The sequence below is a fragment of the Urocampus carinirostris genome, chromosome 1 (assembly GCF_059441175.1).
Source record: "Urocampus carinirostris isolate Australia breed hairy pipefish chromosome 1, RoL_Ucar_1.0, whole genome shotgun sequence".
Classification (NCBI taxonomy): Eukaryota; Metazoa; Chordata; class Actinopteri; order Syngnathiformes; family Syngnathidae; genus Urocampus; species Urocampus carinirostris.
Genome location: NC_142349.1, coordinates 2,097,944 through 2,121,556, shown reverse-complemented (window position 1 = coordinate 2,121,556; position 23,613 = coordinate 2,097,944). Strand labels below are relative to the sequence as shown.

Below are 23,613 nucleotides of genomic sequence, written 5' to 3'. Positions count from 1 at the left end.
CATCGACTACGCCGCCTGTAGATGACAATGGAGCATCGGTCCGCTCAGAGGAGTTCTAACTGGCCAGCCTGTCGATTATGCTCCTGCGTATCAGATTATACTTTTGCCTGTCGGATTATACTTTTGCCTGTTAGATTACTCTTGCCTGTCGGATTATTTTTTTTTTCTCTTTTTCTGGGGACTTCTGGAGCCGTCCCTTGAGGGGGGTTCTGTCACAATCACATATATTGGGAACACCTATGCTCAGGTTTTGGCGCCAACAGCCAGGACAGCTGATTAACGCACCCTGTACATTTAAATCCCCAGCTTCCGGTAACACTTTGTCTGATTGTACTCACGCTACCTGTTGCCTTCAGCTCAGTAAGCCCGTACCTCTGACTCTTTGCCTGCTCCCTGTTTTCTTCTGATTGATCTCCATTGCCGACCCGTTTCTGTAATTGCCTACGAACTGCCCTGCCCGTCTGACTCCTGAACTCTTTTCCGAATACTACAACGCCCTTCTTCTCCAGCCCCAGCAAACAACACTACGATTACGCCTGTCCGCGACCTGTCAAGTTCCGTCAATCCGCCAAACAACGGATCGAAGAATCCCACCTTGTCATTTCCTTCCTTTCAATACAACCAAGAAACGAGCCCAAGTGATCTCAGTCTTCCTTTCGTCCTGTCTGACACTAAGGAGTAATTAAGTTACTCTATAATGACTTTTTCAAAGTAACGTGCCCAACACTGAGTATGATTAATTCTAGATGACAATATTCAAAATTCAGTTGTTCTGGGAAACGTGTTATCAATCAACATTTCAAAATAATTTTTGTCTATGATGAAAAAGGTGTCACGCGTGCTGTGGAGTCTGCTGGGAGATGTCTGTCAGCCTTTCTATTATGAACCCCTGGGTCTGGACCCACAATCCGGCAGTCAGAAGACCTTCAAGGTCTGTCACCAGTGCTCATGTTACTTAATGACTTCTAACACATAAAAGTCAACACCGTACACTGATGTCTGTTTTTCCCCTTCCCAGCAAGTCGTCAGGTTGTTGCAGGGGAAATGTGCATACCGTGACCAGCACTGCCAGTCTGCGTGGGCAGCACTCTTCATCTGGGCCGTCCTGCAGAACCGCAGCGAAATGGCCATTTACTTCTGGGAGATGGTACGGCTAAAAAATGAAGGGAATTGTCATATATATATATATATATATATATATATATATATATATATATATATATATATATATATATATATATATATATATATATATATATATATAGCTTGCAAAGAGTGCAAGAGGAGCAGCTAACCAGATGTGTGTATATATATATATATATATATATATATATATATATATATATATATATATATATATATATATATATATATATATATATATATATATATATATATATATATATATATATATATATATATATATATAAAACTATATACACTGCAAATACAGTACACTAAAAAAAGAAACGCTCCTAACCTTCTTCACAAATGACACCTGCTGGTTGTTTGGGTCACTTGCTAACTCTAAATACAGTCCCTGCCCTACTTACGGATGATCATTTGTAAGTTGAAGTTGTTCGTAAGTTGCGTCAGTGCTATATTTTGTAAAAATCTATCCCACATCAATGTACGGATATTTTTCGACATCCCCCCAAAAATATTTTTTTATATACCATTTATCGTAAGTTGAATGGTTGTGAGTAGTCTGTATAAGAAAATAAGTATCTGACAAAACAAATGTGCCTTAGCAGAGACAGACAGAGGCGTACTTGGCATACGTGGGGGTATTTAAGTAACGGGCCTTACCAACAACAAAAGTGAGTTAACCAAGAGTGTACTAAACTTCATGGACACAAGAAGGAAGTATGATAAGAATCATACAGACAAAAAGTCTATTTATCAAGCTATCTAGCTGGATTTTTTTTTGCAAGCTTTCTAGCTAACATTTGGGGGGTCCTTTCTCGCTCGCTTTGTTTTTAGCTCTCTATCCGGCTATTTAGGTGGCTTTTTACTCTTTTAACCAGCTATCTAGTTCCCTATTTTTCTGCCCGTTTTCCATCCTAGTTAACTATCAAGCTACCTCTCTTAGCTATTCAACAAGCTATCTAGCTAGATATTTACATTTTTTCTCATGCCATATAGCAAACATTTTATTTTTTTTGCTAGTTATTAAGCTCATTTTTGGGCTCCTTTCTAGTTAGCTTTGTTTTCAGTTTTCTGTCTATTTAGATGGCTCTTTACTATTTTAGCTAGCTTTCTGGCTCCCTTTTAGTCTTTTTCCTGTTCACCTTTCAAGCTAACTATCAAGCTACCTTTTTAGCTATTTAGCGAGCCATCTAGCTAGCTATATACATTTTTGAATACTATCTAGCATACATTTTTACCTTTTTTGCTCAATTTTGGGCTCCTTTTTAGCTACCTATCTAGCTCTGTTTTTAGCTTTCTATCCAAAGATTTAGGTGGCTTTTTACTATTATAGATAGATACCTAGCTCTCTTTTAGTATTTTCTACCTGTTTACCTTTCTAGCTAACTATCAAGCTACCCTTTTAGCAATTTAGCAAGCCATATAGCTAAATTGCTAATTTAGAAATTCATATCAAACTGGGTGTCTTTTGCGCTAAAGAGTAACAAAAAGTACCCCCGGCATACAAAAGTTTAGAGACCCCTGATATATAATATACTATAAGGCTTAGCCTGAATTACCTTACATCATATACTGACCATTTTGCGTTCTGTTTGTTCGTGTTCAGGCGGGGGAGTCGGTGTTGAGTGCGCTGGGCGGTTGTAAGCTGCTGAGGGAAATTTCTGAGCTTGAAAGTGAGACTGAGTCCAGAGTGGCCATGAAAGAATTGGCACAGAAGTTTGAGGATCTGGCACACGGTGAGACACAATATCAGAAAATATTTCTCTTGAAGAGCATATCACCTCCAGTCTTCTCTTCTCACTCGACCCCTTTCAGTTTGCCTAACTGTCAAACCGCTCCACCAAGGGTTCTATCTCCTCTGCTCTTCAGCTGAGCCTGACACACCTAGCGGAGAAGAATACCCAATGCTGTGAATGCTGTTCCTTGGCTTCAGTTTAGCATTCAACACCACCACCCTCAAGAAGATGGCTGGTGAGGAAGGTCTTGGAACGATGAGGGGACTGCCAAGGAGGGGAGTCTTGGGAAGGTTGTCTTGGGGTGACGAATGTCTTGAAAAGAAGATTTGAGAGTACCTTTAAGAAGATGCTGGTGAGGAAGCTCTTTGGAAGAGGAAGGGAACGTCGGGGAGGGGAGACTTTGGATAGAAACCTGGGAGGGAGACTTCAGAGGGAAACTTGAGAGGGGGTTTTGGCATTGTGAAATTTTTGAAAGGGAGATTTGGTAGTACCTTTAAAAAGATGGCTGGAGTGGAAGATCTTGAAGTGGATAAACTTGGTAGTGGGGGGAACTGAAGAAGAAAGTTATGGGTGGTGAATCATGTCTTGGTAAGTGAATGTCTTCAACAATCAAAAGTATCAGCAACGTGAGGTAGAAGCCCAGAGTCTTTGTGGTAGATGTGGCTAATTATCTGATTGGAATCACCTGGTGAGGGGTACAAGAAAATGGTGTAATGCTGCCATACCAGCTCAGTAGCCTAGATGGTAAGGCGCCCGCTTTGAGACTGGGAGGTCGGTGGTTCGCGCCCCGGCCGAGTCATTCCTAAGACTTAAAAAGTGGTCGGCGGCGCCCTCTGTTGGCTGCGGCTGCATCGGCTCGCTACAACGGGTCAGGTGCAATCGACATTTCGTTCTGTGTACATTGTTACACAGAATGACAATACAAGGAAATTATTATTATTATTATTATTATTATCTCTTGGAGATAGAGACGGACTGCAGGTGCCAAACCGTGACAAAAAAGTCTCTTTTGGCTCTTGCATTCGTGTCGGTGCGGAACGCGAGTTGCACACCAATACTGTAGTAAGTCTGTTTTACTAAAGAATTGACTAGCTAATGATGGTATTAGCCCAACTGGGCACAGGCGAACACCTTACACCGGTAAAATCCTGAAAATATTGCAAATATAACACGGTACCTTATATTTTGTATTTTATCCTCGTTTGCTGTTCAGATGTATTTGGAGAGTGTTACCAGAGCAGTGAAAGACGCTCCTTCAACCTCCTGATAAGAAAGTCTGCAGTGTGGGTCGGAACTACATGCCTGCAAATGGCAACTGCAGCTGATGCTCGCCAGTTCTTCAGCCATGATGGAGTCCAGGTCTAATTTTACATTTCACTCTATTTCGGTTATACCACAGGAGTCTCCAACATGGTGGCCACAGGCACCAGGATGACCCCTAAGGAGAGTTGAGGTTCCCACAGACCTGTTCTGAAAATGGCTAACCAGTGCTGTGTCACCGATTTTCTAGTAAAAGGATTTTTTTATTGGTTGACTATGTCTATTTAACCCCATTTTTAATAATCAACCTGAAAATAACATAGTAAGAACCTAGTAATAAGATAATTTGATGTTTGAGAAATTTAAATAAATACATTTAAGGTCATGGCTTCATGGATCCCTGCTTTTGACCAATTTCTGAACCTGACTACGCCTGTTCTGCCTGCCGCCTGCCTACGATCACTTTTACGAACTCGACATCGCCTCTGATCTCCAGCCCTGGTCTAACGACGTGCCATTCCCGCCTGCCTTCTTCCGACACGGAAGTGTCACCCCCGCCTTGATCGATTCCGCTCTTCGCCAGTCCTCGGATCAGGCAATCAAGCAAGCCTAAATCTCACTCTCTTTCAATAAAACATGAGAAACGCATGCAATTGAGTTCTGTGTCCGTTCTGGTCTGCGACAGAATGATCTGACAAAAATCATGGACTTAGTGGAGATCAAAGTAATGCGGAGCCTCCTTCCGCTTTGCAGCGTTTCCAATGGGCTGAAGGCGCCGTGCAACAAACCACGAGTACCGTCACCGCTCTGCTACAACAAGTTCAGAAACAACAACAAATGCTATATCAGCAACAACATCTCCTGCTTCGACAGCAACACCAAGTAGCGAGTCTGTCAGAACAGTTGTCAAGGCGACTGACGTCATCAGCTCCGCTTTCCGACATTCCGTCCCCGAGCACCCGATCCCCGACGCCGGTAATGCCACTTCCTACCTCTCACCTCATCGGATCGGCAGAACCGCGAGTGGGCGCACCTGAAAAGTTTTGTGGCGATCCCGAGCAAGTTCGTGCATTTCTAGTGAACTGTCGTCTCATTTTCGACTTGAAACCTGGTAACTTCGCGTCCGAAGCGGCAAAAGTGGCTTTCACAATCAATCACCTGACCGGAAGGGTTCGACTTCGAGGGTGGCTCAGTGACGTGTTCTTCATTCGATCGCTTGGCCCAGGAGATAGTAAAGGTGTCTGACACAGGATCTTCAGCGGCCGATGCATCACGTTCCCCCATAGATTTTCGAACCCTGGCCAGCCAGAGTCACTGGAATGCCGAGGCGCTGGTCGACGCTTACCTCCACAGTCTGGCAGATTACTTGAAAGACGAATTGGTGTCCCATGTCCCTCCAATTACCCTCGACGAAGCCATCGCTCTGACGGCTCGAATTGACCGGCGAGTCCAGGCACGACGACAGGAGCGGGGCCAGCCGAAGCGATTTCCTACCAACTCGCCAAAAGAGCCAGGTGGTGTCCGAAGTTCACAACCTATGATTTCGAGTACCCACAAAGCCATGGAGGTGGATCGCGCGGCTTTATCAGCGAAGAAACGCCGACAAAGGATTTCCGAGGGGCTTTGCCTATACTGGGGCGGCGAGGGACATCGCATCTCATCGTGCCCGTTAAAAAAGAAGAGCTGGTCGGACGGCGGAGGGATCCGATTGAGCTCAGCCATTATCCCAACTTCTAGAACCCCAAGTACTGTCCTCGAGGCCCATCTCTTGATTTCCGGTATTCCCCAGTCTCTACCTGCGTTGGTTGATTCCGGCGCAGAAGTGAACATTTTAGACATCACCCTCGCACGCAAATTACAAATACACTTGGTTCCTCTCTCGTTCCCTAACACTGCACGAGCGTTAGACGGGCGCCTGTTGTGTAAAGTCACGCAAGTTACCAAACCTGGTGGAGATGAAATTATCAGGCAACCACCAAGAGCGGATTTGATTCCACCTGCTCCCATCCCCCGGTCAGCCACTCGTTTTGAGTCATCCTTGGCTCGTACGGCACAACCCCCACTTCGATTGGCGTTCTGGAACCGTGATGGAATGGGGCGTCGAGTGCCATCCAACCTGTCTGCGCGCCGCATCTCTCCCCGACCGACCAGTTGCTTCTAAACCTCCCCCTGATCTGTCCAAGGTTCCTGCCTGCTACCACCACCTACGAGAGGTATTTAGCAAACCCAAGGCTACCTCACTACCTCCACATCACCACTACGACTGTGCTATCGACCTCTTGCCCGTCTCTACTCCCCCTAGGGGTCGACTCTATTCTCTCTCAGCACCCGAGAGACAAGCGATGGAGAAGTACATTTCCGATGCGCTGGCGGCCAGCATTATACGACCATCCTCCTCGTAAGAAAGAAGTATGGGTCCTTATGGCCGTGCATCGACTACCGGGGCCTCAACGACATTACAGTGAAGAATCGGTACCCCTTACCATTGCTCTCCTTCGAGCTTCTTCAAGGGGCCACGGTCTTCACGAAGATGGATCTCCAGAACGCCTGTCACCTGGTCCATGTCTGGGAGGGGGATCAGTGGAAGACGCCTTTCAATACGGCCACGGGACACTATGAGTTCCTGGTCATGCCTTTTGGATTAACCAATGCCCCCGTTGTCTTCCGGTCCCTCATTAATGACGTGTTGCGTGATGTGCTCAACCGGTTCGTTTTCCTTTAATGTTGTAGAGAAACGTAGGTTGTGATCTGAGAGAAACCTTCTCATATGTGGATAAGGAAAATGGACAGAAGCCAGCGTCATGGGAGGGAGACGACTTTATTGATGCGTCAATGAAGCCTTTTCTCAATTGACATCGGGACATGGCAATGTCTTATAGCCACAAATGCGTACACCCCAAACAGGCGGTTCGGTGTTACATAATTTGTTTTTCCCAGTTTTATCAGCTAGTCAGCGTTTGGGAAACATCTGGACAGGAAATATTATTGTCTTCACAAGAGTACATTTTTGCTAGTCAGCGCTAGACGGAAATAACAAGAGCTGCCTGCCAGCAGCTTGCTCCCCAGCTTGCACAAATGCAAGTCTATTTACCACAATCCCCCCTTTGGGAGGACCACCACCCATTCTGAACAGAAATTAAAATCGAAAATGAATACAGAGTAGTGGCAAAATATTACAAATCAAATCATAGATATCAATTCACGGACAGAGTTTACGCGAATAAAATAAAATTCTGGCGGTCAGCCTGCTGTGATTATTCTAACTTTCATTGTTCATGTTTCAATTACAAAAACCTCCGACACTCCAAACACCTGATTTGAACATTTCAACCCATGCACCAGTCTCCCTACGCATTTTATCTTTATCCGTACATACTGGATTATACACGTAGAATAGTTGTTCAGTACATGATAAGGTATATGTATATATGAACCGATAAGTGATAAAAGTGATTACAACAGTGCAAACTCCCGGTTATAGTTGTTGATATATTCCAATATATACGTGCATGATTAGATAGTGATACAGTATACATATTGGCCTTAGGCCTGACCCCCGTAAACACTCCGAAGAACGTGCTTCGCCGTATTCGTCAGCGGGTGTCGTGAAGTCAGATGTCGGAGTGGGGGATCATCCCAGCAGGCATCACGCTCAGTTTCCATGCAGCCCGAAACCCGGACGCGACGACGCATCCCGACCATCTCAGTCAGCAGCTTGCTCCCCGGCAGTGTGACATACCAACAAAAGAAACACAATCAGAAACCAATATATATTTGTAGCCGTCATTCCTAGCGCTACATAGTGTGTTGCGTGTTTAACAATAGTGCTACTTGATCTTGTATTTAGTCCAGATCATCATATGTGCCTCTTCCCGCAGATGCTCCATTATTTAAAGTAATATAGACTCACTGTTAATGTTGCCAATTAAAATTCAAGTCGTTGAATTTAGTTGAGTCATCTGTTCCTCCTCACCAAGGAATAAGCTTGGATATTCAATCACTAACTGTGCTAATTGAGCTTCTGCCACCCTAGTATTAGCAACTACTGTCATTTGTTCTCCAAAAGTCTTAAGCATTCCTCTTTTAAGAATAGGTATGGCACAGAAACACAACAAACACATAATTATTACAACAGTTAGTACAAGAATTCCCCCTTTCGCTAACAGACCACCCCAGTACCCAAATGTAGACGAGAACCAATCAAAAGAGATACTGTTCTTTTCAGTATTTACTGTCACTTCATTGCTCAACTCACGAATCTTTGACAGTGCTTTTGTGAAGCTTCCTGCTGCGGCTGTATTTAAAGGTATATAAGTACAGCATTCCTCCTTTATCATATGACACACGCCTCCTTTACTGGCTAAGAGAAAATCGAGGGCCTGACGATTCTGCCAGGCCATCCTAGATGTCTCATGTAATTGCTCTCCTATTGCACTAAAGGCCTCGTTAGTGTAATTAATAAAACGTTGTTGGTTGTAATAAATGTAATTAATCCATTCTGCGTTCTTATTCGGAGTTATCCAGATAAATATCGATTCCAATCCGGACTTAATTTCATTCCTAGCTTTAAATTCCTCTGGAATTCCTCTCGGTTGTCCGATGGCATCTAGATATACTCGTCCATCCGGAAGATATGCTCTCTTAACTCTGGCTTCCCTAGAAACTCTTAGTAGCTCATAAACCCCTTTATACATTATATGGACCGGTACTTTCATTCTCACAAGTGTACACAATCCTGCCCAATTTCGTGGAAGCTTGCTCCTTAAATAGTCACCTCCACACATCCAGTAACTGTCTGCTATTGCGACTGATTGATCCCTCAAATAACGTATGTCTGGAATTGTCATTGTTACGTTTTTGCATGTCTGATCTTGCTCACCCGGATTTTCAAACCATACCGGTTTATCTGGAAATAAAGGATACATATTTGCGTGTGGAAACCAGGATATAACCCAAGTTGTCTTACACTTCACTGTCGTGTTTCCTACCTCGTGTCCATCTATGCCCTTGTAGCTATATCCACCACTTGCATAACATTCATACTCAGCAGTTCTATCTACCCGATATCTTTTTGGAGGGACTTTGTGGTCCGTTGATCGTTGAAATTCTCTAAACATCCTATACCTAATTTTCTCAGGTGTCCCCGATAGCCTTGGATAATAATGTCCACCTTTTGCACCAGAAATAAATCTACATTCTATCGTACACATTAGCAGCGGAACTGGCTTAACTATAACTATTCGTGAAGCAAATCTTGGGTCTTTGCAAATCCGTCGCTGCTCCTCTGCACACGTCTTCATATTATGTTTTTCTGGAATTACAATTAAAACGCCTGGTGGCGCCGTCGAGCATGCTATACATTCTTCATCTGTCATGACTCTCGCAGTATACCATAACCATCTATACCATGTGTTGTACTTCGCGTTTTCCCACCCAAGTTCGTCCGTTGGGTTAAAACTTTTTGGCCTATAGTCACTAACGACTAGGCGACTGTCCTGACTGCCAACTCCACCATCCGCACAATAGTCTTCGTAGGCCATACTTTTCTGAGGATCAACTTCAATTGGTTCACCCACTGTATCATTTCGAGTTTCTACTTCAATTGGTCGTTTTATTGTAGGAGTCACGGTTACCCCCTCGTTTAAATGTGATTGCTCTGGCCTTTCAACCTCTGTAACATTTTCCTGTATTTTACGAACTACTAGTGTACTCATTTTCGGCCTTTGGCGTGTTGTAACCTCACCCTTTGGTGTTGTTGCCTTGGGTGTAGATTTCTCTGATTTTAGGTGTGTTGTTACCGTCTGTATCATCTCTTTAGGTGCTGGAGTGACCCACAAACTAGACCACCAGCTGTTAAAGCTTGGCTTGTTATCCGTTACCTTAGTCTGTACTGTTGTTAACATATTTGGTTTTCGGTACACAGTCGGCACTTCGATTGGTTCCACGTCTCTCTTTTGTCGGATTGATCCCATCGTACTCGGGATTTTAGTACTTCCAATTTGTTTTCTATTGCGAATTGTACTTTCCAAATTTTCAATTGTTTCAGCATGTTGTATAGTAGTGTCACACTTAACCGGGCTGCTGTCTCTTTGATGCGTCATGGTCTGCAACTGCATCGTCGCTTTCGGGATCTCTGGCTGCACTTCTGGACCCGCAATTTCCATTCGCCGCTGCGATTTCTCGAGCTCTGCTCCTAGTAACAACCATACCAGACAATTTATTATCACACACAGCTTTGTCATCCACATCTTGTTTTCCTAATTTAACGTTACTGCCCTGTTGATCTTGCTTGGTCTCGTTGACGGTGGCCGCGCGAGCCTTGGTACAGTGGTTTAGATGGTACCAGGTTGAGCTGCCCTCGACCTGGACAGCGGTCGGCGTTGCCCTTACGACGGTGTACGGTCCCTCACGCCTTGGTTGGTTCCACTTTCGTCGAAACACCTTGATGTACACGAGATCTCCTGGGACCACCGTCCTCTCGAATGGTTGTTCGACCTTGGACTCTTGCCTCTTCACCTGCAGGTAGATGGCCTTCTGGATAGCCGTCAATTGTCTCATATAGTCTCTCAGTTCAGTTTGTAGTTGCTCAAGCGGCGGCCTTTATAGGGACCTCTCAAATGTGGCGCTGGCATCGGTCTGCCTGTTAGCATTTCATGAGGTGTTAAATGTGTGATCCGATGAGTTTGCATACGATAACTCATCAACGCTAATGGTAGCGCATCCACCCAGTTTAGCTTAGTACTTGCACAGATCTTGTTTATCTTTGATTTTAATGTTCCATTTACTCTTTCCACCATTCCTTGACTTTGTGGGTGATACACCGCACCCAACCGTTGTTTAATGCGTAGTTTTTGTAAGATGCCCTTCACGACTTTTTGAACAAATGCCGCACCGTTATCCGAGCTTATTTCTGACGGTATGCCAAATCGCGGAATAACTTCTCTAATCAAAAACTTTATTACTGTTTCCGCACCTAGATCTTTTGATGGCACTGCTTCCACCCAACGACTAAATCGGTCGATCACGACGAGCATATATCGTTTTCCTTGGACTGTCTTTATCATGTCTACATAATCAATTACTAAATGCTTAAATGGCCCCTGTGGGACTGGCACAAAGCCAATCGGTGCCCGTACACACTTCCTGATGTTTCTTTCTGCACAGATTTCGCACTGGTTGAGCACTTCGTCTACCGCGGCCTGCAAATACGGAGACCAGTAACCTTGTTTTTTCAGCTTCTTCACAACTTCTCCCCTTGCACAATGGTCGATCGTGTGCACGTCTGATATCAACATAGTCAGCAGTGACACTGGAGCAATAATCAGTCCTTCATGCGAACTCCAAAGTCCCTTATCATCACAGGTAGCACCCCTCTCTCTCCACAGTGTCTTTTCGCTCAGGCTCGCTTCGCCTTGAATCAGGATTATATCGTCTGGCGTTGCCATTGGTTCTAGTGAAACCATAGGAGCGAGGACAGCAACTTTGCTTTTTGACACTTCTTTGGCTGCCTCATCCGCTGCATTGTTCCCACGTATCACTGCATCATCTCCTCTTCTGTGTGCCTGGCACTTGATGATGGCCAATTTTGATGGTAACATCACAGCAGACATTAGTTCCGTAATTTGTTGATTATGATGAATTGGGCTCCCATCTGATTTTTTAAATCCTCTCTGCTTCCAAACGGTTCCAAAATGATGGCAAACTCCATGCGCATATGCCGAGTCGGTGTATATGTTTGCAGTTTTTCCTCTTGCTAGCTTACACGCTTCTGTCAAGGCTTTTAGTTCTGCACACTGAGCCGAGCATGGCTGTTCACATTTCTCTGCTTTCTGCGTCACATATTGCTCAGCTTCTTGCCTGACAACTGCGTACCCAGCATGATTTCCCCGGCAATCTCGGAAGCATGATCCATCAACGAAATACGTCAGGTCTGCACCCAGTAGCGGAATGGACTCCAAATCCGGTCGCAACCTGGTGTACTTCATTGTGTCCGCAACGCATTCGTGTGCTTCACCCTCAAATTCAAACGGTATGGTGTTAGCTGGATTTGTTGTATTACATCTTTTCAATGTAATGTCCGGATACGTCAACAGTGGCATGAACTGTAGACATCTGGCCTGAGTGACAACAAACTTGCTTTGATTTATCAGTTCTCAAATCTTGTGATGGGTGTAAATTATCACTGGATAGCCCATAGTTACTGTTGTGGCCTTCTCATATGCATAATGAACTGCAGCCAAGCCTTGGTAACATGGCGGCCATCCTTGCACCACATCGTCAAGTTTGGTGCTGTAGTAGGCAATTGGCTGTTTTTGTCTGCCACTGCACGTCTCTTGCATTAACACAGCTGAAGCATACATATTGTGTCGATTCGCTACATACAGCAGAAATGGTCTTGTGTAGTCCGGTGTTGCCAGAGAAGGCGCTCTTTGCATTTCTTGTTTGATATTTTCGAAAGCATCCATTGCAGTGTCTGTCCATCGCAATTTTGCTCGTAGCATCGTCGTTCCTGCTTCCTTCATCAAGTCCCTCAATGGGTTGGTCTTCCATGCGTAGTCCTCAATCCACTCGGAACTGAATCCCGTCATTCCAAGGAAGGTCATCATTTGTCCGACCGTTTGAGGTTTCGGAGCTTTGCTGACTCCCTCGAGCTGCTCTGGTGTCATTGCAATGCTCCCTTGTGAAATGAGTCTTCCCAGATATTCCACTTGCGGCTGACAATATTGTAGTTTGGCTTCTGAAGCCTTGTGTCCTGTTTCAGCCAGTCTTTGTAGGACTCTGATCGAGTCTCTATGACATTCTTCGAGCGTTGCTGAGCAGATTAGCAGGTCGTCAACATATTGTATCAGTGTACTGTCGATGTCTTGGCCTTCCAGGTCATTACGCAGTACTTGGTTGAACATATGAGGACTATGCTTGAAGCCCTGTGGCAACCGTGTGTAACTGTATTGTTTCCTTCGGTATGTGAATGCAAAGAGATACCATGAGTCTTCAGATAACGGAATGCTGAAGAATGCTGAACAAAGATCAATTACTGTGAAGTACTTTGCGTTTGGAGGCACATTTGTGAGGATAGTATTTGGATTTGGAACTTCAGCTGCCCAATCTTGGACAACCTCATTTACTGCTCTCAAATCATGTACCAATCTATATTTAGACTTGTCCGATTTGAGAACTGGAAAAATCGGAGTGTTGCATGGACTTTGCATCTCAATTAGTACTCCAGCCTTGAGCAGTCCGTCGATCGTCTTCTGTATCCCTGCTTCCGCTTCCGGCTTCAGCGGATATTGCGGTCGAAACGGCAATTTCGTTCCCCGTTTCAGTTTTATTTCAGCTGGAATTGCTGATTTCACCAATCCAACATCGGTGTCATGATTTGACCACACCTCCTTCGGAACATGGTTCAGCATTTCTTGTCTCAATACGTCCTCTTGTTTTTCTTCATCTTGAACAGCTTGTGTCGCCTCTGGTATGGTAACCACCCAAGGTTTCGCATCCAGTCTCATTTCACATGGTATTCTCACCATACCATCTTCGTCTGAGATCGTCATTTTCGAATCTTCAGTTTCAATCCATCTCACGCTCTTTGCTGCTTTCACCATGGGACCTAGGTCTTTAGATTTGAATCCTTTGTTGACTAGTAATGCAATATGTGGTTCCGATTCCGGCACTCCGAACCACTGCGACGTGAAGTCATTTGGTTTGATGTTTAGAGCTGCACCCTGATCGCCAATCAGGAGGCAGTCGACCAAAACTTGTACTGTGATGTTCTTTGTCTGTTTGTCCCATATTTCCTCGTAGACCATACTGCAGGACGAGTCATAATACATAGTGCAATGATAATCTGTCGTTGGTTTGAATGCCTCTGGTAGCTGTATTTTGATGACAGGTTCCCATACTTTCATAATTTTATTTACAGGTTCTTGTAGATTTCCCAACCAATAGACCTTTGCGCATTTGCTTTGTTGTAGCATCTGATTCTTGAGTCCAATCCTGTCCAGATACACCCCGTCAGGAGTGCACCACAATTTGACTCCAAGCTTACACAAAGCGTCTCTTCCCAGCAAGTTTACTGGCGCCAATAGTCTCTTCTTCAAACCGTCTAATCCACTTCCCAGCACCTTCATGTATGTCTGGCAATCGGGAAATCAGACCCGTGAGGTCGAGCGTCTGCCAAGGGATGTACTGACCTTTGTTTCCCTTGATTAGAATTGGAAACTGACCAGGGTCTGTATACCTCTCTGGCGGCCGGATATTAGGCCTATATCTTAGGTCGTAATTTCCAGTCGCAATCATTGACGGTCCAGGTCTTTCACCGTCCTCCCTTGCCTCAGCTCTTGCGTGAAGATTGTCTAATTCTTCTTCCAATTCTCTGATGGTAGCTCGGACCGTACGCTGTTGTTCTTGTTCCATGTTCTGGCTTGTTTGACGGACACCTCCGGTTCCCATGTCGACCCAAAAAGATTCACCTGACTTTCCCTTGACCGTTTCATTTCTTTCCGCATAGCAGTCGAGCGGTTCCCTGCATTCCACTGTGTCGAACTTTCTCTCCGTGCTACAATGCTTTGGGATAGGAGGATGTTGAGGACTTGTTGTTGCGTTCCCTAAGTTTTTTGTTGGCAATTTCATCTCGTCTCCTTCTCCATCATACTTGAAATCCCCATTTATTTTCATTGTTCCGACCAAAGTTGGATACAACCCAGCTGATCCAGTTGTCTTTTCAGCATTCAATGATTTATCTTTCATTCGAATCAGTCCTTCCCTAATTTTCTCTCTGTAATGCACACCTTCAGTCTTAAACAGCTTCAAAATCTCCTTTTCTGTGTTCCTCTTCTCTTGTCGTTTCTTGTTATTTTTTCCAGACTTGTAGTCCATAATCCTGACTTCCATGACATCACAAGCGTATGTATCGAACGTACCACCTTTCGGCCATGCAGGTTGAAGATCCTTCGTCCTCTTCTCCCACTTTTGTGACACCTTTTCAATCTGCTCGGCCTTGTCCGGATGGCGAAATCCCAAAAGCTTCACTGGCACAAGAATGTTCATAATTATTCAATTAATGTCACTGACCTTGCTTTTGCAAACTTAGGCTGATTTGGACGCGTGTCCTGATTTTTCCGAACGAGGGCGCTGTTCAGGCTCAGAATGGGCGGGGGGGGGCCTCTTCTGCTCGCACGTCTGCTTCTGCTCAGACACAAACAGTTCATTCCAGCTCAACCCCTTTCATGAATATTCATCTTAGGGCAGACCCAGCTCCTCCCACTTGAGTGGCCCTCTTTGCACACGAGTCTTCAACTTCAGAGCGTCAGAGCGTTCAACGGAAACAGATCTCAAATTCACAGCCACACGTAGACGGAGCGCTCAATGAGTCTTTCACCTTAATTTATATCCCAGTACCGTAAGTTTTTCACATCTATCTCATACACCAATCGCGCAGTACTTTTACCTCCTGTTCTCACTCACTAATAAGCCCATTCTGTGCTTTTAAGTTCCTCTATCACCACTACGTCCTTGGGGGCGAGGAAAAGTAATCACTCCACTCTTCATTTATCCTTCCAAGACCCCCTCCGTAAGTCAAACAACTCAAACATAACGTTACATAAAGTAAAGGAGAGAAAGACGGGGGAAAGACGGGGGTGGGGTGGGGGTGATCGGAGCGTGTGCTCAACTCACACAGGGAAAGACGGAGACGGGTGGCGGTAAGCGGTGGGGGCGAGAATAACCCACAAAAAGCAAGACAGTAACGCACATACAAGACCGTAAAATGTAAAAGAATACACCTGTTAGCGCAAGCCTGACTCATGTCACACACACATTCTTCGTATCGCTTGTTCTATGCGAATATATCTTATTAATACAACATCTGATTACTGCTCAATTTTCTAACGTCGGTATAACCAGATTGTAGAAAATGGCCAGCTTCCATGCACCACACTTTTTCTTAAGTGCAAGGTTACATGTCCGACTCCCAATCATCAATCGACTAGGGAAACACATAAAACATGCCCCGTATTAACCATATATAGATCGTCTACTCTCGAACTGACACTTCAGCAAATGATGACGTCTCATCACCGCTATTACACAGATCTCAAGACAATCATAAATATACAAATACCGACGCCGCTGCACCTTTTATCCAGGTAAATTATTCTTATTTCTTTTTCACGCAGCCATGTCCCACAAAAAACAACAGGATTCTCTGAGCCCAGAATCCCTGTCGGACACAAATCCCAACTCAGTCTATGTATCTCATCCGTCCGAACTTGGGCCTGACTATAGACGGAATCCACGTGCACGAATTTTCATAATTTAGCTCCCACGTCGCGGGCTCCCAGTCTCACACGAGCAAACCGAAATAAGAGAGGAAAAAAACTTCTCTTACCTCGACTGCTCATCCGAGACGGACCACTTTTCCTGTGCCAATACCACGTTGGGCGCCAAATGTTGTAGAGAAACGTAGGTTGTGATCTGAGAGAAACCTTCTCATATGTGGATAAGGAAAATGGACAGAAGCCAGCGTCATGGGAGGGAGACGACTTTATTGATGCGTCAATGAAGCCTTTTCTCAATTGACATCGGGACATGGCAATGTCTTATAGCCACAAATGCGCACACCCCAAACAGGCGGTTCGGTGTTACATAATTTGTTTTTCCCAGTTTTATCAGCTAGTCAGCGTTTGGGAAACATCTGGACAGGAAATATTATTGTCTTCACAAGAGTACATTTTTGCTAGTCAGCGCTAGACGGAAATAACAAGAGCTGCCTGCCAGCAGCTTGCTCCCCAGCTTGCACAAATGCAAGTCTATTTACCACATTACCTGGATGATATATTAATTTTTTCCAAGTCCCAGGAAGAACACACGCAGCACGTCCAACTCGTCCTTCGCCAAGTGCTTGAGAACTCCCTCTTTGTGAAGGCGGAGAAGTGTGACTTCCATGCTCAGACTGTATCCTTTCTGGGATATAACGTGGCGGAGGGGAAGCTGATGGATCCCACGAAGGTGTCAGCGGTTACCTCCTGGCCCGTTCCCCACGACCAGAAGAAGCTTCAACAGTTTCTGTGTTTCACCAACTTCTACTGTCGCTTCATTCAGGGGATACAGCACGGTAGCAGCGCCCCTCACGGCGCTCACCAGTCCAAAAGGTGCGTTCCGATGGTCTGCAGCGGCCAACAATGCTTTTGCCACCCTCAAGAACCGCTTCTCGACGGCTCCTATCCTGGAAGTGCCTGATCCGGAACGTCAACTGGTGGTTGAGGTGGATGCCTCCGACGTGGGAGTCGGGGCGGTGCTTTCCCAGAGGTGGCTAATGATAACAAGATTCACACCTGCGCCTTCTTCTAGCGGTGTCTATCCCCCGATGGACGTAATTATGATATGCCGGATCACGAATTATTAGCCATCAAACTGGCACTAGAGGAATGGCGTCACTGGCTGAAAGGGGTGGTGGTTCCATTCTTGGTGTGGGCCGACCATAAAAATTTGGAGTACATCCGCTGTGCAAAACGTTTAAACCTAAGACAGTCCAGCTGGTCCCTCTTCTTCGCCAGGTATAATTCCACCCTCTCCTATCGCCCTGGTTCTCGTAACGTTAAGCCTGATGCTCACTATTGTCAGTTTCAAAAGGAGGAGAACCAATCCCGGGGGCCGGTGTCAATCCTTCCTGCTTCCCGGGTGGTGGCCACGATCACCTGGGACATTGTGGATCGCGTCCGAGAGGCTCTCCAGGACCAAGCAGGCCCCAGTACATGTCCGAAGGATCGCCCCGAGGTCCTCAATAGGGGCACGACTCCCGTCTTTCCTGCCAACCGGGAGCAACCCGCACCAGCAACTTCCTGTCCCGACGTTTTTGGTGGCCCTCCTTGGCTAAGGACGTTCAGGAGCTTGCCAGACCTGTGCCAGTAACAAGGCGTCTCCTGCTGGTCTGCTTCAACCCCTACCGGTTCCCAATCGCCCCTGGTCCCACATATCACTGGACTTTGTAACTTGACTGCCTGCCTCGGACGGGATGACGACAGTCCTGACGATCGTGGATCGCTTTAGTAAAATAGTTCATTTTGTGGCGCTCTGTCATGATTGTCCTATTTGGAACACCTGTGGTAGCTTGATTGGTGCCAACAGCCCGGAGAAGCTGATTGTTTGCCAAACCCTTCTTAATTCCCTGTCTCCAGTTCAAACTTTGTCAGATCATTGCGAGCTGTTGTGTTTACACTCAGTGAGCGTTTCCATCCGACTCCGTCCCTGTTTTCTACCTGATCCCTGTTTTTGACCCATTTCTGAACCTGTCTACGCCTGTTCTGCCTGCCGCCTGCCTACGATCACTTTTACGAACTCGACATCGCCTCTGATCTCCAGCTCTGGTCTAACGACGTGCCATTCCCGCCTGCCTTCTTCCGACACGGAAGTGTCACCCCCGCCTTGATCGATTCCGCTCTTCGCCAGTCCTTGGATCATGCAATCAAGCCAGCCTAAATCTCACTCTCATTCAATAAAACCTGAGAAACGCATGCAATTGAGTCCTGTGTCCGTTCTGGTCTGTGACAATTAAACTCAGTGCCCCTTGCGCAAAGTAGTAACAAGAAGTAGCTTGACGCTTTGAAAAGGTTGGAGACCCGTGATATACACATTTAGGTGGAATAACAGTTTCATATTTACACATCCTACCTTTTGTAACGTTTCTGCTCCCGGTTGTAGGCATTGCTCTCTCAGATCTGGTGGGGCAGCATGGACAGAAGCACTCGGGTCTGGAAATTAGTGTCCTGTTTCTTTGTACCCCCGCTCATCTACACAGACTTAATCAGCTTCAGGTTGGTGTTCCACCCGAGTCAAGTCAAGTCATGTTTTGTATAGCCCTCAAAAACAATAAATCTCGAAGGACTGTGCGGACTACAGACTATAATTGCACCATCCCCTCATCTAAAACCTACACGAAGGCAAGAAAAAACTTAAAACCTCAGCATGAAGAAATTAAAAACCTTGTGAAGGGGCCGCACATGAGTTAAACCCCCTTCCAGGATGACCAGTCTGCAATGGATGCTGCAAGGGCATCAACAACAAATACTAATACATCACATGCGACCCATCAGCTTTTTTAATCTGGCCAACCAAATAAAAATGATCAAAATATAATCACAATATGTACAGTATATATATACATATATATATATATATATATATATATATATATATATATATATATATATATATATATGTATATGTATATATATATATATATATATATATATATATATATATATATATATATATATATATATATATATATATATATATATATATTATATATATATATCACACTCTGTAAACTCCGGACAATAGAGCGCACCTGTATATAAGCCGCATGCGCCCACATTGAAAAATTACACAAAATTGATCCAAACCCGACTTCAAGTCCCGCGGTTGAAACTAAATGTCCTTCATTGAAGTACACAGTCCAAAATTCACAGCTAACAAAATTAACAGAAAATGATACCAGTACTTAAGGTTTGATGCAAACCTGCATAGTCCGGGTACCCGTTGAAAGTAATCCAAGGAAAAAGAGAAAGACGGTACACCGAGAGAGTTTTCAAAGCTTTAATAATAATAATAATATAACTTTCATCCCCGTTAATGCTAGCAACACGCTAGCAACACGCTAGCAACATGCTCGCTACACAGTAAACGGGTCTGTTTAAAAAACATATAGTACTTGTAAAAATCACGGTAAACCGTCCTCATCTTCCTCCTTACACCTGAAGCCATCAAAGTCGTCATCCTCAGTGTCGGAAAGAAACAGTGTCATATAGACGTCGTCCCACGCTCCCGCAGCCTCACTCGCGCTGTCACTGTCGCTGGTGTGCCCTCCTCTCCGTCACGCAGCAGATCGGCTTTTTGGAACCCGTTGGTGATGGCGGATTTTTTGATGCTGCCCCACGCTGTCAGGATCCACTGGCAGACTTGCGAAAAAGTTGCCTTTTGCATGCGGCCAGTTTTAGTGAAGTTGCAGTTTTCCTCGGCGCATATATTCCACCGGTCTAAATCAAAAACATTTCAAGTCAAGTCACATTTATTGATATAGCCCTTAGTCACAAAAATGTCTTAAAGGACTGCACAGGATTACAATTACACCATTACCTGATCTTAAACCAACATGCGGGAAAGAAAAAAACTCAAAACCTCAGCATGAGGGAAAAAAAACCCTGAGACGGGGACTACAACATAAATATTATGCCAGACATATTGCAAAATTACAATGACAGAAATTTTATGACAGAAATTGAACATCAATACAACTATAGTTATACGACAAAACATCATCATTTTGGGGGTTTGGCTGTTTGTGAGGGAGATTTACTCTCATGTGTATGTACACAGGAAGGATAAGGTTGCTTCAGTGAAGGCTCATCAGATAGACGTCGACAACTTAGAAGTAAATGATGCTCGGGTTCTCTCCCTGGAGGATATTCTACACAGGTAAATACAGCACAGTTGTTCCAAAACCAAAAATGACTGTATGTTAGAGCTTCTAATTTCTAAATATCATATTCCTTTTCATGAACTTAACAGTGAAAGTGATGCTGAGGAGGCTAGGACCCTCAAAAATAATAAGATAGGTGGGTTTTAATCACATATTGTTTGGTAAATATGAAACATCACAGTCACCTGTAACTACCCATTTTTGCTCTCCTAATTGTCAAACGATATAGGGCTGCAACTAACGATTATTTTCCTAATCGATGAATTGGTCGATTTTTTTCCCCCCGATTAATCAATTAATTGGATTTCTTAAATATATTATTAATTTCCTCCTTTTTACTCAAATATTGAAGTTTTGGAAAGATAGAAAAATGGTGCACAAAACAACAGAATATTCTTTAATACAAAACAATGAAAATTCAATGCGCTTGTCAATTAACTTGACTATAAACAAAGATATATACAAATATATGCTATACAACTGCAAATATTGAAGATACTCTTTTCCTACCACCTTATCCAAAGATCCCATTATATTTGGACTTATACGCAACAAAAAGAAGAGCAATGCATTTTATCTTATATGTAGCAAAAATTTGTTTACATCAAAAAGGTCTAATAAAATGCCAACCTACTTTTCCACATATTGTCAACAAACTTTAATCTTCTATCTATCTATCTACCTTGGTCATATCCCTCAAGAGGGGTGACCGACAGCAAGACAAACATATACAATAACAAAGAAAAAAGGGGGAAAAAATAGCAAAAACACACACAAACATTTTTGAACCATGGCCAACCCAAATGCCCAAACACCCAAACAAGTTAGGCACTTCGGCACCCAGGTTGGTTATGCTTTTGTCCCTCCAGATGAAATGGGACACAAGAAAGCGGCCATGTCACTCAGGTCAGGGTGACACAACACACTCTTTTGTTCAACAGCAGGGCCCGACAGCTTTCATTGGTTTACCCCTGCCGCATATTACGGTGCCCTGCCCATCCCTTAGAACGCGTCCAAACATCCCACTATCCTTTTACAACACCTCTCCACTCAATGCTGTTACCAACAAAAGCTTGGGTTTCCACTAGATTTAGACCTCTTTCCCGCAGTGCATTCATAACACCATCCATCCACGTCAATCGCAGCCTTCCTCTTGGTCTCCTTCCATTTACTTCTGCTCTGTAGATCCTCTTCAACATTCGCTCCTCATCCATCCTCTCCATGTGTCCAAACCAACCGAGTACTCTCTTATCCACACGCTTGCTCAGTTCCACAACAACTACAGTTCTGTCTCTCACAATTTCATTTCTCAATCTATCCAGTCTTGTCACTCCTAACATACTCCTCAAACGCTTCATCTCAAAAACATTTAATTTCCTTCTCAAATCTGCATCCAGGCTCCAAGTCTCTGCACCATACAACACAGTCAGCACAATCACTCTCTCAAACAGTCCCCTCAATCACACTCTCATGCAGTCCCCTCTTAACATCCATACTCATACTCTTGTTGCTCAGGGCACCCAAAACCTTGTTTCCTTGATTCACTCTGTGCAATACCTCGCACTCCATTCCACCAACTGCAGCCACATCACAACCCAAGTACCTAAAGCTTTCAACTTCTTCCAGCACCTGTCCATGCAACCTTATTTCCAACGCCATGCCCACTCCATTCCGTGAACACTTCATCACCTAACTCTTTCCAACATTCACACATAACTTACGCTTGTCACATACTCTTCCAAACTCAATTACCAGCCTTCTCAATGTTTCCTCAGAGTAGGCCACAAGGGCTGTGCCACCTGCAAACAACAACTGACTTACCTGCCACATCGTTCCACTGTAATTGATTACCTCTACACCTATGCCAAATACTCTTGCATTCACCTCTCTCACCATGCCATCCATGTATATATTAAACAGCCAAGGTGACATCACACACCCCTGTCTCACACCAGTCAACACTGGGAACCACTCACTTGTCTCATTCCCAACTCTTACACATGCTCTGCTGTTCACATAAAAACTCTTCTATGCTTCCAACAACTTTCCACCCACTCCATACATCACCATCACTTGCCACAACGCCTATCAACGCTCTATCAACTCTGTCACATGCCTTTTCCAAGTCGATGAAAGCCAAATAAAGATCCTTATCTTTTGCAAAATATTTCTCGCACACCTGTCGTACTGCAAACACCTGATCCACACATCCTCTTCCTTTCCTGAAGCCACTCTGCTCCTCCATCACCACCTCATTCGTTCTTTCTCTCACACTCGTAATCAAGACTCTTCCATACAGCTTACCCGGCACAGACAACAAACTGATACCTCTCGAATTGTTACATTCATACTTATCACCATTACCCTTACTGCACCTTACTGCACCAGTCAATAGGAACCACACCACTTAAAAAGCATACATTCAACAAGCGTACTAACCAGTCCACCCTAGGCTGTGCCACATTTTTTCAAGCATTCAGCAGTAGAACCATCCAACCTAGTTGCCTTCCCCCTTTCATTTCTTTTAGTGCCCCTTGCACGTCCCACATTTCAAGCTTCACATTTAAATCAATTCTCTCCATACCATTGATCGCCTCGACTCTCACTTCTCTCCTATCCTCCACATTTAACAACTCCTCAAAATACTCTGCCCATCTCGTCCTGACTGCACTACCGCTAACCAGCAATCTACCATCCTTATCGTTCACTTTCTCTTCCTTTCCCGACTCGCTCTTTCTTACTCTTTTCACTTCTTTACAGAACACTTTTCTCCTTTCCTCAAAGTTCACTCCTATCTTCCGACACCATTCATCATTTGCTTTCCTTTTCGCGGCTTCCACTGCCGCTTTTACCAACCTTTCCTTCACTTTATACCTTTCATATGCATCACCACTCTTTTCTTGCAGCCACTCCTCAAAGGCACGTCTCTTTTCTGTCACAGCCTCTGATACCTCATCATTCCACCATTCACTTCCTTTCCAAAAAACTCAA

At 44.5% G+C, this 23,613-nt stretch overlaps 1 protein-coding gene across 1 annotated transcript in view; it reads left to right on the top strand.

Moving 5' to 3' along the window:
* The window catches only part of LOC148373218 (transient receptor potential cation channel subfamily M member 5-like), a 76,383-nt gene that overhangs the window by 33,396 nt on the left and 19,374 nt on the right, over window positions 1-23,613 (top strand). The window contains exons 12-18 of the mRNA XM_088335741.1: window positions 830-931; window positions 1,019-1,147; window positions 2,756-2,885; window positions 4,099-4,244; window positions 18,843-18,955; window positions 20,520-20,618; window positions 20,712-20,758. Coding sequence (XP_088191867.1) covers window positions 830-931; window positions 1,019-1,147; window positions 2,756-2,885; window positions 4,099-4,244; window positions 18,843-18,955; window positions 20,520-20,618; window positions 20,712-20,758 — 766 coding nt within the window. The remainder of the gene's footprint in view (window positions 1-829; window positions 932-1,018; window positions 1,148-2,755; window positions 2,886-4,098; window positions 4,245-18,842; window positions 18,956-20,519; window positions 20,619-20,711; window positions 20,759-23,613) is intronic.